This window comes from Podarcis melisellensis, assembly GCF_964234715.1.
Source record: "Podarcis melisellensis genome assembly, chromosome: 11".
Lineage (NCBI taxonomy): Eukaryota > Metazoa > Chordata > Lepidosauria > Squamata > Lacertidae > Podarcis > Podarcis melisellensis.
Window position 1 is genome coordinate 41,008,059 of NC_138543.1, and position 16,579 is coordinate 41,024,637.

General features: G+C 41.9%; 1 protein-coding gene and 1 pseudogene across 3 annotated transcripts in view; both read left to right on the forward strand.

The window, feature by feature from the left end:
• The first annotated feature begins 1,034 nt into the window (after positions 1-1,034).
• On the forward strand, positions 1,035-1,480 carry LOC309380192 (small ribosomal subunit protein uS11 pseudogene; annotated as a pseudogene). The gene has a single exon. The product of its transcript is annotated as a small ribosomal subunit protein uS11 pseudogene (transcript).
• Positions 1,481-3,862: 2,382 nt separating this feature from the next.
• Positions 3,863-16,579, forward strand: part of SLC38A9 (solute carrier family 38 member 9) — a 43,764-nt gene continuing 31,047 nt past the window's right edge. Inside the window, exons 1-7 of one of the 2 annotated variants that reach the window (XM_081929794.1) lie at positions 3,863-4,125; positions 7,130-7,277; positions 10,010-10,142; positions 10,993-11,114; positions 11,248-11,311; positions 11,431-11,524; positions 14,286-14,456. In XM_081929794.1, the coding sequence (XP_081785920.1) occupies positions 7,174-7,277; positions 10,010-10,142; positions 10,993-11,114; positions 11,248-11,311; positions 11,431-11,524; positions 14,286-14,456 (688 nt within the window). In that variant the 5' untranslated portion in view covers positions 3,863-4,125; positions 7,130-7,173. The remainder of the gene's footprint in view (positions 4,126-7,129; positions 7,278-10,009; positions 10,143-10,992; positions 11,115-11,247; positions 11,312-11,430; positions 11,525-14,285; positions 14,457-16,579) is intronic. The other variant, XM_081929793.1, reaches the window with a different exon arrangement.

Here is a 16,579-nt window from a genome sequence, read left to right on the forward strand (position 1 = left end):
CCTCATTTGAAAAAATAATTGGTTGCATAACAGATTCACCATGGCAATTCTCCACAAGTAGCAAAAGCAATGTGCAAGTTTGCTTTTCAGCTCTTAAATCTGAAGTATATACTAGAGTGTGTACTTTTAGTATATTCAAGTGTCAGCTCAGCTGAATGGTGGCGGTTAGTATATAAAAAACATATATGTGTATGAGTTTTTGTGCTGCATAATTTATTGATTTATTAAATTTGTATACTGCCCTTTATCTACAGATCTCAGGGTAGCTGGCAATATAAAACTACAAAATACATGATAAAAGCAAGAATTAAAACAACAACAACCAATAACCTCCTCTCCCGCATTCTACGTTTAAAATGGGTATCGGATAGTAATCAGCCAAAGGCCTGGCTGAAGAAGAATGCTTTCATCTGACATCTAAAGGTATATAATGAAAGTGTCAGCCAAACATTCCTGGGGAGAGCATTCCACAAGTGGGGTGCCACTGCAGAAAAGGCCTGGTCTCATGTTGCTACCCTCCAGAACTCTTGTGGAGGCATATGAAGAAGGGCCTCAGAATATGATCTGCAGGGTCTGGGTTGGTTCACCTGGAGTGATGCAGTCCTGAGCCATTTAAGGCTTTATAGGTCAAAACCTGCACTTTGAACTGAACCCAGAAGCTAATTGCCAGCCAGTCAATTATAAAATGCATGTTGCTGTTACAAATGAATCAAATAAAATTAATTAAACTGAAAACAACAAAACGGCAGAGAAGACATCGTAGTGGTGGCGTGGTTCACCAAGCACTAATCCAGATTAGCTGCCTGGGGCCATGTGTGGGCTCCTGGAGAGGTACCTTCAGCTGATTTGTTTTCTTCTCCCTGGTCTTTTTAAAAAATAAACCTTGGCTTAGCTTGGTGTGGTTGCAGGTACAAAAAGGTCCAGGGAGAAACAAAGCAGCCATGAGTTCCTTCCTGGGAGCTCACAGGTTCACATAGTTCCAGTAAGTCAAAGTTTGACTTGCCTTCTTGTACAAAACAGTCCAGTACAGTATAGCTCTTCTTTTCCGGTGTTGGTTGCTGCCTGCGGAGACGTGCGAAAATGGCACCTCGTAAGGGCATGGAAAAGAAGGAAGAACAGGTTATCAGTCTGGGACCATAGGTGGCTGAAGGAGAGAATGCGTCCATGTAACTGACCTGTCTGGCAAGGAAACAATCTGCCAAGTAACTGGTGGCATGAAAGTGAAGGATGAGTCTTCTTATGCTGCTATGTTGGCTGCCCAGGATGTAGCTCAGAGATGCAAGGAGCTGGGAATCACTGCCCTTCACATCAAGTTGCGGGCTACAGGTGGAAATAGAACAAAGACTCTAGGGCCTGGAGTCCAGTCAGCCCTCAGAGCTCTGGCTCCATCTGGCATGAAGATAGGACGCATTGAGGATGTCACCCCGTCCCTTCAGACAGCACTCGCGGAAAGGGTGGTCGCCATGGTCACTGTCTGTAAACAGTAGCAGTTATTTTTCATCTTTAAAGCTTTCCAATAATAATAATAAAAACAAGCCAGCCAGTACATATAAAAAAAGATTAAAATACAGAAACCCCAAAGCCAGAAATAACAAAGAAAGCTAGTATAATTATTTCTGTAATTTAGAAACTTAACAGGAATCCCTTCAGACAGCAATAATGTGATAACATGGGGAAAGCTTTGCAGAACAACTAATAAAACAGACTGATGTGCTGACAATTATAAATCCACCACTAATGCGCTATTAATGTATCAATGACATGTTGCAGAATACACCAGTCAAAGCAAAATAAACAGTCTGGAGGGATCCTGTGTAGAAATCCAGGAAAATTTTATTGCAGTTATTTGCAAGGAGCATATTTACCCACAGACTCCTCAAAAAGTAGAAGCAAAGCAGAAGTCTGCTTGTGTGGGGAAAAGGTGAAGTTTTAAAGTTATTTTAATTTGTGAATGCTTCCTGTGCTAAAAGGTGGGTGGGGGAGCTTTAATATTATTTTTACATACTGTATTTCAAATTGGGGGTGTGGCTGAGATATATCCCTTTCCCTTAAAGGTAAAGGTACCCCTGACCATCAGGTTCAGTCGTGGCCAACCATATAGAGTCCTTAAGTAGGTTTTTTATTAGTAGGAGAAAATAACAGAGGCCAACCAGAGAATATTGAGAAGCAAATCAGCTAGTAAACATAATCTTTATTAAACTGTTGCAACAGGGTCCCCTGCTCACCCCACACAGGGAGGGAGGAGAGGAACCTAGAACAATGGTATGAAAGCTCTTATATAAACATTTGAAAATTGCCTCCCCTGTAGCTCAAGACCACCCCCCAAAACATACATACATATACCACTGATGTCTACAGCAAAAAACCTGTCTGCCAGGATACCTAGTAATGGTCACTGATTGCTTTTACCTGGACATCCTGGCCATTCCTTTGAGATGGTAAATACTTAGTTCCGGAATCCCTTACGCATATTGATAGTGTGCTCAGCTTAACAGATACTTGCCAGACTGTATTTACAGGGAGGTGTAAGCCCCTACAATCCAAAGACAATTGGAAAGCTTTTCCCATTTCCTTCCTCCTTGCAGAGAAATATTTGAGGTCAATTTGGGAGAGTCAAAATGGCTTCAGGATTGTTTTCCTGTACTATTTCAGACACGTGGTTTATATATGAGACCTTAGAATTCCTATAACAATATTATGCCTATATCGCAAGGGTGGGAATTAACAGTGGCATATAAAAACCCTGCAACATAGTTTGGCATTGTCATCTCCTTATTGCAAGCTGAATGGGGTGGACGCTGTGTCACATAAGAATAACCTTGAAATATTCCAGTTTCTATCTTAATTTCTAAGATGGTGGGGCACTGACAATAGCTGCTTACATTAAATACCTGTTGATGTAACAGAGTTTTTAATATCTTAGTGAAGATTGGGAGAAGGGATGCAACCATCTAGTATGGGGGGGGTGAAGTTTATAAGCTGACAACTTGGGGTGGGGGTGGGGAGAGTCTTTTCAGAAATGTCCGACCTTTATAGGTGAAATACATCTCCGAAACCGGTCTCCAGTACAATCCTGCACATTTCCCACGTTATCAGGATTTCTTTCAGAGCTGTAGATGCATTTGGGAGCCTTGTGGCACCTAACAGATTTCCTTGCGCAAGCTTTCAAGGATATCGCAGGCCACTTCCGTGGTGATGTCCCAACCTGTGTATGTCCGCAAATGTGCATTGCGTGTGTGTGTGTGCCAAACTTGGGTCTTTGATCCGGGTAAAATAAAGCCTAGCTTCGCCCCTGTCTCCTGAAATCACTGCACAGGCGGTACACGCATTGAAACCGGAGAACACGTCAGAAGAGGATTATTATTATTATTATTATTATTATTATTATTATTATTATTATTATTATTATTATTATTATTATTATTTTGCTGGTTGAAAAGGATAGAATACATTCAATTTTACAGTATATTAAACTTCATCTAACTTGAACATAGGAACGGACCAGGCAAAATAAATGACCAATTTCTGAAGCAGAAATTACAATTTGGCTGGTGCCATTATGAAACTGCTGGCATTTTATCATGTTCTTAACATAATATTGCCTGTCTATTAATGTCAGAAGAGATTCTGTTCCAAAACAACTCCAGATGGCACATCTGGCAAGTCACCTTTGTGAGGAAAGGACTGGGAAATGCGAATCACTGTATCTGCCATCTGCCTCTCCAAATGAACGGGTTGCACCCGCTTCGCTCCTTACACAGGCGCGCCGTCCTGCGCTTCCACCCCTCTTAGCAGTGGGAAGTAACGAGACCTTAAACTCGAAAAGGGAAGCCGGCGTGTGTCACTCTTGAAATGTTATATCTCTGCGGCTAGCTGGCTTAGCTCTATGGGCGCAGCGTGGGAGCCGCTCTATGTCGACATCTCTATGGTGGATCCCATGCTTCGGATTCCGTTCGTTTGGATGGCGGATGTGCCGATGGAGGACTGAGGGAGTCCGCTCTATCGGTGCTGAGAGCAGCAAAAGTTCTTCCTGTTTACAGCTTTCGACTGGAAATGACTCAAGCGAGGCAGCAGCCTCGTACCGGTGAATGGTGGCAGACTGAGATCAGGCGGAGCGGAGTCCAGGTACAGAATCTGCATCAGATTTCATTTAAACTTGTGTTAAATATATATATAATAATAATAATAATAACACACACACACACCGATCACCAGCTTTTAGACTGCAGTCCCTGTGCATCCTTACCTAGGAGCAAGGTCCGCGGAACTCAGCGAGACTTGCTACTGAGTAAGAGCGCGAAGGGGTCAGTTGCTCGTGTGGTCAAGTGCCTGCTCTAATATAGCAGACATTTGCAAATAAATGTGTTATCGGTTGTTAGAAGAAGGCAACGGCTTATTTAGCTAGAGAAAACAGGAGTCCATCTCTTTCTTGCTCTCTCTTCAGATCTCAAGTTGAAAGAGATCTGCGGGATTTTGGTAACTCAACAGAGGTTTTTTTTTTTTTTTAAAGCGCTCCCTTATTTGTGTGGGTGAAGGAAAAGAATCCAAGTTTGAAATCTCAAGTTCTGTTTGTGGTAAATGCTCCACAATAGCGACAACGTCAGCCTGTTCGTGCTGATGAGCTTTAAAGCTTTATCAAGGGAACTGAAAACTCTGCCTATGGTGTAGCCAGAAGTAAAGAATCTTTAAGTCCCACTAATTTCGGGAGAATGTTAAATATATCCCACACTGCCCCATTGAAATAAATGGAACTTAAGCATGCTTCATCTTTTGTTTGGATAATCGTCCTTTAACAAGGCTGGTTTGATTCTTATCGCTGCCAGTTCCTTAGCTGCTTTACCCCACTGCAGGGTCTTTGTACCCAGAAATAAGCTTTGGGCACCCCCAGATCTTCAACTGCTGCCGCTCTGCATGTTTTGGGGAACAAAACTCTGTATGAGTTCATGCCTGAAATGCATTGTAAGGAATAGGTTTTAAAAGCTTTGACATGCATGTTCAGACAGCATTACGACATCTCCCTCTGTCAGTAGGATATGGTTTGAAGTAGCTCAAAACGGGTGGGGTGTGGGGTGGCCAAGAGCCCATTTCCTTATTTGTAAGTGGATAGACAAGGATAGGCAAAAAGGAAGCTTTGGAGCAGATGGTAGAATTCTGGAAGGGGTAGCAGAAGTGTATGATTTGTGTGGGCCAGGGCTTATCTTGGGGTGTAAAGGCTTAATTCCTATGAGCTGGCTTGATATGGCACAGGGTAAAAGTGTCCCTCTGCCCATCCCCCCCCCAAAAAAGCTGGGAGATCTTTTAGGGACAGTCTTCCAGCCAAGCGAATATATGATCTGGGCAGGGGTGAGCATTTGTTTTTGGTCAAAGGCTACATTATATCAAGAGTAATCTGGCTCCTACAGATTAGAATTTCTGATTCGATGCCCTATTGTCCTTGATGAGGTTACCCTCAAGTATACAGAGAATTTTGTTTAAAATATATACAAAAAAGCAGAGCAGCTAGTGTTCTGGAAATCAAGTAAAAATAATTCCATGTTGTCTTTAGTGTGTTGCACATACAAATTATTCATTTATGAAAATAATTATGAATCACCTTTCACTCCAGAAGGGGGCACCCAGGTAATTTAAAATTTACAGAAGCCTACCAATTTGTTTTCAGACACCTATTGGTTTGGAGGGATATTTCTCCCAAAGCCATACAACTATGGAAATAGAGTTTTTAAAATATTTTAATCAAATAAAATACTGTTTCCAATTGTTCTGAAGCTATATAGAAAGAGAGCACTGTTAAGTATAAAATTACAGGGGAAACAGACGGACAAGTCTTTGATGGGGTGGGAAGCATGGGGCAGTTTTAGATGGCATCAGGGTCGCCTGCCTGTGATTTAGGGTGTTCCAAAGCTTATTTTGAAGAGCAGATATTTGCAAACGTGTTTATTCAGATTGCTTACACACATCCGGTGTTGAACCAAGCAGCAACTTCCTCTTTATTTGAAACAACTGAGATTTTGAGATTTTTCCAACTCAGATGTTGACCTCAGTTTTATGGATTATGTCAGTTAAACTTTCAGATGCTATTGTGAAGATTATGTACTAACATACTTAACATAGTAGAGGATTAGAATTTATTCAAAGTGAACATTATTAAATGCAAATCAGGAAGGGGTGTAATAAAAAACAGACCTACAGGATATTGCAGCTAACAAGCTTTGAACTTGCAACTCCAAAATAACTCTACGCCTCCTCTCAAGGAGATTTCCCAGAAAAAACTACTACTATACATTTTTATAGCTTTATACAATCAGCTCAAGATCATGAAGCTTCCTCAATTCTGTGACCAGTAAACATCAGCACCAGTATTTGCATTGTAATCTTTTAACTTCCCATGACTCTGATTTTTGTACTAATTGAATCAGCTAGTTTCTGGGGGAAGGGTTTCTTATCAGTTAAAAACATGCTGGACCTTCTCTGGAACATGGATTTCTATTTCCAGTCTTCCACTTCTCCTGTAAAAACAATGCACTGACACCTAAGCTCTCCTGACAGTATGTTAAATTTTCCACACTGTTTTTCAGTCATTAGGACTCATTTGTCCCACTTGAACATTTTACTACTTGGGCTACGATCCTGGGTGCCACTGATCTCCGTGTGACCTACTTCTGTGTAATCATGTACAGCATTGTTCACCCAGAACTCCTGTTGTTTAGTTTTTGAATGAAAAATAAACCAGTGTATTTTAAAGCCCTGCCAATAGGGAATAATCATATACCGTACTGTAAATTGTTCATTTAAAGCAGGCATGGGGAGTCTCAGGCCTTCTAGTTGTTGCTGGACTTCCAGTTTACATTAGTCCCAGGCAGCCTAGCCAATGGTCGGGATAATGGGGTTTGTAATCCAACTCCTTCTGGTGGACTACAGTTTCTCCACCCCCAATTTAAAGCATTTTGCCAAAGAAATGTCAATACATAAATCTTAGATGCTTATTGAAAGGTTATCTATGCTACAGTTAGGCAATTTTAGACTCGGAGCGTAATAAACCTAAGGGAGATCCTGTCTTCCTGAAGAAATAATATTTTGAGGAAATGTAGTGATGATCACTTGCAGTAACTTACTTTTCACTTTCTTTAAGGTTATAATAATTTACTGCATTTGGTAGAAGATAATTCTCCAGATATGGAAGAAGATACTAGTCCTCTTCTGGTCCCTGTTGGAGGTGATGAAAATGACATTGGAGCCCTCAATATTCAGTTTAACCCAGAAGACTTTAAATACAAAAGGTGAGAGGAAATAAATACTTAAGATCTCTTTTACTGCTGTTCATTCGTATTTTTGGTCTGGCTTCATATTTTCTTCATTTTGATGCTACTTCCTGCAATTTATCCTCCAGCTCAGTAACCTCTTAACTTGAGTGTTACTTGTAGAATGGCTATAGCAGTTGTGTTGCATCAGGATATCTGCTGGATTTAGGTAAAATGTATTATGATTTGAACTGAATAGGTGTCTTGCTGCTGTCCTCTGTAATCTAAATGAGTTCCTGCGTTTCCCACATACTGCAGCAGTAGCATTGATTGGGTAAAAGTCGAAAGGCATGTTTGAGTATTTGCCTGAAGACACAAATGCTAAACTTGTTCATAGAGATGGAGCTTGCCCATTGTCCTGGTATATGTTTCCTGACTGCTCAGGCAGGCAGGAGTACTTTGAGCAGGAGAGGTCTGCAGGGGGTTTTTGTTGTTGTTTTTTTACTCTCATTCACCTGAACATGAGTAAAACCATTTGTGTGATCAGTGATCCTGACAAAGCAGGCTCCCCTGATCTACTCACATTCAAGCAAACTCCCCCATGGACCTTTATTGCTCAACACAGACAAGGTCAGGAGATGGGGCTTGCATGCATTTCCCCAACCCCACCCTCTTACACAGATTCAGGCAAACACACCTAAAAAAAAAAAAAAAGCTTAGGCGCACTGAACATGCCTTTAAGTTAAGTGGCATTGTGTTCTGTTCCAATCACAGCTTGCAGATGCAATTTGCAAAGTGCAATATCAAGGCTTGTTGACCCTTCACAGGGTCAAGCTCCACAAAGAAGACTTTGTGATCAGCTGTGATTTGGGGTGGCTTGATGCAAAGAGAAGGCAAGTGCTCCTGCACCTTTAATCGTTACGCAGAAGAGGGAATTTAGGCGGGTGTAGCTTGTCACAAGACCTGATAAATTATGTGTGTGAATCAGCTCTAAAAAGCAGCAGAGGTGGGGAATATAATTTTACAGTAATAATTAGCAGTGTGTTTTTGGAAAGTTAGGAAGCTTGTGGCCCACCAGCTGATACTTTTTGAGAATACTTGTTCTTGTAGCCTTAGATTGATGTGTGCTTGGGGGGTAATTTGCTATACGTTAAAAGAGCATACAGTCGAAGGGGGCGGGCGGGTAATAGAAGTCTGCTTGGGAGCCACTTAGCGCTGTCTCAGTTTGGGAGGTCTTCAAGGTAATGTTTAATCCATATTGTTCAAATGTTGATACTGTTCCCTTGGTTTCCTTAAGTAGAAGCTGCTTGAGTATATGTAAATTGCTCTTTTGGGGGACAGTTTCATTGGTATTTAGTTAGCTGGAGTGACACTGTTGTGGCTAAAAGGAAAAAAAAGTGTTTGGTTTTTGTGGTTCTTTCCTTCCATAATTGATCACCATCTTTGTGGTTATGATGTGGTTCCATGCAACAAATGATACAGAGCAAGTGAGATTGTATCTTTTCAAATAGGCTAACTGATTTATAAAGATATGAGTCAACTCTTGTACTCTTTGTGTCTTTTAAAAAACTATTATGATTTTGAATTTGATTTGTAAGCAATGTTGAGGTTTTCAGTCAGTGTTGCTATCTTTTAGGCAGGCTTCAAGCCTAGCCACCTCCCTGACATTTTTCTGTATAGAGGAATTTTTTTCAAACAGAGCCTGTGAAAGCTTAAAGGTAAATTTGTTAGGTGCTATAGAACTCTATTATATTTGTATGAAGGGAATATTCAGCCATGTGAACCCCATCTGCATTCCCTCTAAATAAGCAGGTGGCTGAGAGTCCACCTGGATCCAGCATTGCTGCTGGAGGTGTAAATGACCCCTGCAGCTAAGAGTGTCTTTTACTAGCGTTTACACTTGAGAGCCAGTGTGGTGTAGTGGTTAAGAGCAGTAGACTAGTAATCTGGTGAACCGGGTTCGCGTCCCCGCTCCTCCACATGCAGCTGCTGGGTGACCTTGGGCTAGTCACACTTCTGTGAAATTTCTCGGCCCCAATCACCTCACAGAGTGTTTGTTGTGGGGGAGGAAGGGAAAGGAGAATGTTAGCCGCTTTGAGACTCCTTCGGGTGGTAATAAAGCTGGATATCAAATCCAAACTCTTCTTCTTTAGCTGGTACACCAGATGTAGTCATTCCAGTCTGTGGATAATCTGGCTATAATGACTCATGCATTGGATTACTGCAATGTGCTGTATGAGGGGCTGCCCTCAAAGCTGCTTTGGAAGTTGCAGCTAGTGCAGAATGTGGCAGCTAGATTGCTGAGCAGAGAGAATTTGCAGTAGGAGAGTGTTTCATGATCATACAACATCAATTTTGATGGGGCTGCCTGTGTGCTAGCAAGCAAAATTCAAGGTGTTTTTGTTAACCTAAAAGGCTCCATTCAGCTTTAAGCGACTACTCTCCCAAACAGACCTGCTCACAAATTGATATCTTCAGCAGAGGCCCTCCTGGTGGTACAGCAGCCAGCTAAGGTTCATTATGGCATCAGCCTGAGCTTTCTTTGTGATGACACCTAAATTGTGCTTCCAGTATTAAAGGCAGTGTACTGGGGGGCATGAGCAAGAAAATGCTACTTTACTCATGTCTGACTCATAGGCTTTTGATAAGGATCTGGTTGGACATTGTGGGAACCAAATGCTGGACTCTTTTGCTCCATTATCAACCTCTAATGTTAGTCTTCTGTTGATTATGGCTTTAAAGACTATTACGTTTTTTTATTTCTCTTCCAGGCCATTCCATATAGAACCTACAAATATTGTTACTGTGAATGATGATACGCAGAGAATTACAGATGAAGCTTCAGCAATGAATAAGCGGATTCATTACTACAGCAGGCTTGCGTCGCCCTCAGATAGAGCACTGGTATGCAAAAGACAAGTTATTGCAAAACTCCTATGTGTGGGAGCGCCAAACAAACTATCAGGTGTAACCAAGGTTTGCCCGGCTTACCACTCATGGCTTGTTTGGCCAAGACAAGCCTCAAGTTCAGGTTCACATAAAATACTAAGCTGGACTAAGTCCCAGTACTTAGTCCCTAGCAGTGCAGCAGGATGGGGAGAGAAGCAAAGAGGCAGCAGCTTTTGTAACTGTACATCAGCCCACTTACTCATTCACACTTAACCATGGTTTGGCTTATCACTGGGCTGATTAACACCATCCATTCAAAGCACATGGCGTCCTCCCCCAAAATAATTATGGGGACTGTAGTTCAAGACTGCTGTGAATTGTACTTCTGTGAGGGGGTAAACTACAGTACCCAAGCTGCTTTAGGAGAAACCATGTGCCTTAATTGTATGATGTGGGAATGAGTCAATTGTCTTATTAAATTTTATAGCTTGGGCTACCATATTATGGACGCTCAACTAGGAGTAAACTCCATTTAATTCATTTGGATTTACAGTACTTTTAGGATTGTAAGTGTTGGACTGCAGACATGGGCACTTAACATTTCTCTTTTTTTTCATTCTTTTACTTTTGCCAGGTTTTTTCCCCTTTCAGTTTTTAAAAGCTCCCCTCCCACACAACATATAAGCTCAAATATTAAATAACATTTGCACATTTCAAGTAATGTCTGTTGAACTCAATGGGCAGAACTTGCTTAATACTGGGATTGGAGTGCCTTCTTGAATTCTTCTGCGAATGCAGGAGTACTGTATTGCAACACCAGAGACTTACACTGTCACCAAGACCTTGTGTTCTTATCTTTTATTAGGTGGCTCCTGATCACGTACTTCCTGCTCCAGAAGAAATCTACGTGTATAGTCCATTAGGAACGGCTTACAAAATAGATGGCTGTACGGATGGTTACGGCAAAAACTCAAGCATAGTAACTATGTATGTGAAATGCTTTCCAAGCATGGTAGATATGAAGTACATTATTTGTCACAAATTCATAATACGTAGAAAAAGCTTCCGCAATCAGTTTTAGTTTCTCATATTTTTACGTGTGCATGTTTTCTCCCCTCAGATTTATGATCTGGAATACAATGATGGGTACATCTATATTAAGTATTCCCTGGGGAATAAAACAGGTAAGGCAACTTACAGGTGTGTCAAGGTCAATCTTAATGCAGCAGTGTGTGGGTGTAATTTAATTTGCATCAATGTCACAATTTGCTAATGCTTTCTTTTTTTTCATTTTAATAAACAGGCTGGATTTACCTCTGGAATTGTTATTATTTTGTTAATGGGAGTATTGACACTTTACTGTTGCTACAGAGTTGTGAAATCGAGGACAATGATACGTAAGTATGAGTTTCAGTAGTATTTATTTGTGTGATTGTGGTGTTCTGCTACAGGGACTTATTTCCACATTGACTTTTGCAGTGTAGGCAGTGGGACGTGTTCTATAGCACATGCTCAGTTCTCATGATGCACCGATCCTAGAGCAATTTCACCTAGGTGTGTATACCTGAAAGTGTGCATTAAAACACCCAATTCCATTGTGGCTGTACACAGCCAGGGAATACTGCTCACTGCTTCTAGTGCTCTTTCAATAAGGAAAACATTCCTGATATCCTGGAGTAGCTCTTAAACAGGCCTGGCATTGGCACATGACCCTCTTGGGCAGCTGCTGGCTTCTCAGCAGGGCCCACCATCAATGCACTAAAACCTGCCCTTGGTATCTTCTCTGGGAGCCACCATCTTAACGTATTGCTGCGCCCAGGAGTTGAGGACATTACAATACTTGTACTTACGGGACCGCCTCTCCTGGTATGTCCCGCAGAGGACCCTAAGATCATTGAATAATAGTAGCTTAAAGGTCCCGGTCCCTAAGGAAGCCAAACTATCCTCCAACAGGGCCAGGGCTTTTTCAGTGACGGCTCCGACCTGGTGGAATGCTCTGTCCCACGAGACTAGGGCCCTGCAGGACTTGATCTCCTTCCGCAGGGCCTGTAAGATCCTTTTCCGCCTGGCCTTCAGTTTGAATTAGCCTGATCCTCTATTCCCTTTTCCCTTTCCTCTTCTATGAAGAAACCCTTTCTGAGAACCCACATTTAAATTCTTCCCTAGTCTCCTTGCTGGCCCTAATAGGACCAACTTGGCCAGTTAGCCCTGGTGATCATTTGATGTCTACTAACTGGGGTTTTTTTTCTCCCCAAAATGACCCCTGAATTTTTGAATTTTATTGATATTGATGCTGCATTTTATGTTGTATTAGTGACCCTAAGCTGTTCCTGCCTGTTGTAGGATGGGTTCCATCAGACAGAGATTACCTGAATCATTATCAAGCTGAATCTGCTTGATAATGGAGCACTTGCTCTGTGCAATGCCACTTTGTTCTGAAAGCAAGCTATTAACCTTTTGCTATAAATGGCAATGAATAAGGACTACTGTACGTGGGTAGGTTGTGTGGCAGGGACGTAGGAGTCCAATGCAACAGTGAGGAACCTTTGGTGCTCTAGGTGCTGCTGGACTCCAATTCCCATCAACACCAGCCAGCATTGTCAATAATAATAGTAATAATAATTTATTATTTGTACCCCGCCCATCTGGCTGGGTTCCCCCAGCCACTCTCGGCGGCTTCCATAGAAACCAAAAATACACTAAAATATCACACATTAAAAACTTCCCTGAACAGGGCTGCGTTAAGATGTCTTCTGAATGTCAGGTAGTTGTTTATCGCTTTGACATCTGATGGGAGGGCGTTCCAGAGGGCGGGTGCCACTACCAAGAAGGCCCTCTGCCTGGTTCCCTGTAGCTTTGCTTCCCGCAATGAGGGAACCGCCAGAAGGCCCTCGGCGCTGGACCTCAGTGTCCGGGCAGAACAATGGGGGTGGAGACGCTCCTTCAGGTATACTGGGCCAAGGCCGTTTAGGACTTTAAAGGTCAACACCAGCACTTTGAATTGTGCTCAGAAACGTACTGGGAGCCAATGTAGGCCTTTCAAGACCGGTGTTATGTGGTCTCGGCGGCCGCCTCCAGGCTAGGGTTGATGGGAATTGTAGTCCAGCAATGTTTGGAAGCCCACAGGTTCCCCAATTGTGGTTTCGTAGACCTACACAGAGTCACATTTCCTGTAATGCTGGCCAAAGGATTTTGGTTTCCCTTATCTTGCCACATACTGCAATGACAGGAAAAGCCACAACTGATCTCACTGTTGTATCTTGCCCCCGTATTGCTGTTCCTTTGTTACTTTGTAAAGGTATCGCCTCCCTCTTGTGTGGCGGGTGCACCATTTTTACTACAAAAGGGTCCCCAGTTAGTGAATTAGGGTTGTATCCATGAGTAACTTAGGTCCATTAATTCCAGTACTGTGCCTACTCATCAGTTGGATACAATCCCTGAGTTTGCTATTGAGACTTTAACTTAATGCAATATTTACTAGGTCTCTGGCGCTTAATAATTATTAAATTAGCAGAAATCTGACTTCATGTTTTTCTGTGCCATTCCTGCAACCTTCACTTGCAAACCTATGCGCAGTCCACCCAATATCTTAAAATCAAATTTATAAAGCCCATCTGTACACAAGGTTCAGTTCAGTGCTGTGCCTTTTCTGGGCAAAATTCTCCCACCAGAGGAACCAGTTAAGAACAATAAACATCTAGTCCGGTATCTATTCTCACCATGGGCAAACAGATGCTTGTGGGAAGCCTGCAAACTGACCATGAGCACAACAGTGCACTGCCCACCTGCGATTTCCAGCAGCTGGTACTGGGAGGGACATTACTCATCTCCCTTGTTTTGAGAAGGCAAGTGAAAACATGCCTTCTAATACGTCAGCAACCCTTCTTCTGTTTGCTGCTTGGTGGTTGCTTTAAATGCTATAATTGAATTTTAGATATTTTTGTTGCTATTTTAAAAACGTAAGCTACCTTTATTTTGGCAAATAACTTTAAAAGCAATAGGCTTTTATTTCACTTTGTTAGGATGTTCAGCATCATTTGTTGAGAATCTGTGATATCTTAATGTTTAGGAATCTTCAGAATGCAAAGTATGTGTAAGCAGTAATGATTAGATTATTGAATTCTAGTATTAACTCTATGCTTGATGTGTTTCCCCCAGCTTTAATAGATACCTCAACTTGGGAATTCCCAGATGTTTGCAAGTATTACTTTGGATCATTCGGTCAATGGTCTAGCCTTTTGTTTTCGTTGGTATCCCTTATTGGAGCCATGGTGGTTTACTGGGTCCTCATGTCCAATTTCCTTTACAACACGGGGATATTTATTTATAGTAAGTGTGAACTTTTCTTTTAATTCCTTGCAGCTGGGCCTTGGTTTTTCCAACCTGGCAAATAAGACGTTATAGTTCATAGCAAAACCCATGGCTGCAACTGTTAAAATCTGTTTTGGTCTATGTTTCAGTGTGTGTAATTATGTGAGTGTTTATTGCAAGCCACTTTGGACACCGTCTGCCGTAGAAAAGTGACATATACATAAAATAACTTGCAGTGCAATCCTGCACATGTCTTCTCGGGAGGAAGACTACTTATGAGTTTTCTTCTTAATATTTTTTGTACTGGCTTTGCTTGCATGTCGCTTTGAACAACAGATGCCACATTACCAGGTGCTCGGCTATGATTTGGCTTAGCGTTGTATCTGAAACCAGACTTGTGCTTTGTCTCTCTCCAAACAAAGCATGAGTGGGCCAAGAACATAATCTGGTTGCAGCTTGTGGTTTGTCCGAAGAGAGACAAACCATGAGCTCAGGTTTGGATGTAGCGCTAAGCCAAGCCATGCTTTAGCTTGAAGTAGCATGTCATCATGGGACGTGGGTGGCGCTGTGGGTTAAATCACAGAGCCTAGGACTTTCTGATCAGAAGGTCGGCAGTTCGAATCCCCGCGAAAGGGTGAGCTCCCGTTGCTCGGTCCCTGCTCCTGCCAACCTAGCAGTTCGAAGCCCGTCAAAGTACAAGTAGATAAATAGGTACCGCTCCAGCGGAAAGGTAAACGGCATTTCCGGGCACTGCTCTGGTTTGCCAGAAGCGGCTTAGTCATGCTGGCCACATGACCCGGAAGCTGTACGCCGGCTCCCTTGGCCAATAAAGCGAGATGAGCGCCGCAACCCCAGAGTCGTCCGCGACTGGACCTAATGGTCAGGGGTCCCTTTACCCTTTACCTAGCATGTCATCACGACAAATGAAGTAGCTGCAATTGTTTTCCTGTGCCCCAGAATGCTGTGCATTCCCCATTAAATCATAGTTAAGGTTAACTGTGGTTTAAAACGACATGCAAACCAAACCATCATTGTTCATTTTTATAATCATCCTGAGAATATACTCAAAGGGCACTATAAAAATACTCTAAATAAACTTGCCCCTTAGAAAACCTGCTTATAAAACTCAAATATCACACTGAATAGACTATTACAGTGTGCGTACTAAGATCTCTTGAGAAAACAAACTTTTCTCTGTATAAACAAATGCACAATATTTGAAATAAATGATTACAGTGGTGCCCTTTATTAAGGATGCTGATTCCTAGGAAGCTCTTCAACATTGTACATTGTGGTGCCCTGGAACTAATTTAAATGTTATGAAAACATGCAGGTCCTTATATTTTTTGGCCATCTTTTGAGATCTGAGCATCATTCTCATGTGACCTTCCCCCACCTAGTGCTCTCCAGATGTTTTGGGTTATAGACTGACTTGGGTTACACTCCAAAACATCTGAAGGGCAGCAGTTTGGGGAGGCTGTTCAATGTTAACATTTTAATTTAACTATATCTTACATATACGCTTTTATATACATCTTAAATATGTTTCCATACTATCTCAGATGCATCATAGGAGTATATTTTAGAAGGCTGTTTAAATTGGTTTGGCGTTTGCACTAATCCTAAGCATGTAAGCAAGTCTTAATTTGCCTTTTAGTAAATCAGAGTAGGCATAATTGGCCTATGTTTTAAAGTGGGCCACAGTCTTTCTTCATTGCAGTAACAGCAGGTGTTTTAAGCTATTTATCCAGCAGATGGCAATGTAGTTCACTAAGAAAAGTTAGAGAAAGCTAAGTTGCAGAATCACAGGGTTTTCTTTTAAAAAATCCTCCTTGGACTCTTGTAAGTATCTTTAAATAGATTACGCTGTTGTTGTTTTTTAAAAGTTCTTGCTACCTAATGATTGCAGGGATATACTTGACAAAGTAATGACAAAAACACAAAAGGGTTTGGAACAAGCTTGCAAGTGAGCAAAGGTCTAGACATAACCAGAGCCAGCACTGCAGCGAGATCAGGCTGCTGTCCAGGGCCCACTGATCTAGTGCAAACCTGATAGAAATTCCTTACTGCTTTCCTGAAACTTGGGAGACAAGCAAGGAAGGATGAATTGAGGGTAATGGAACCGAAGCAAATGACATATT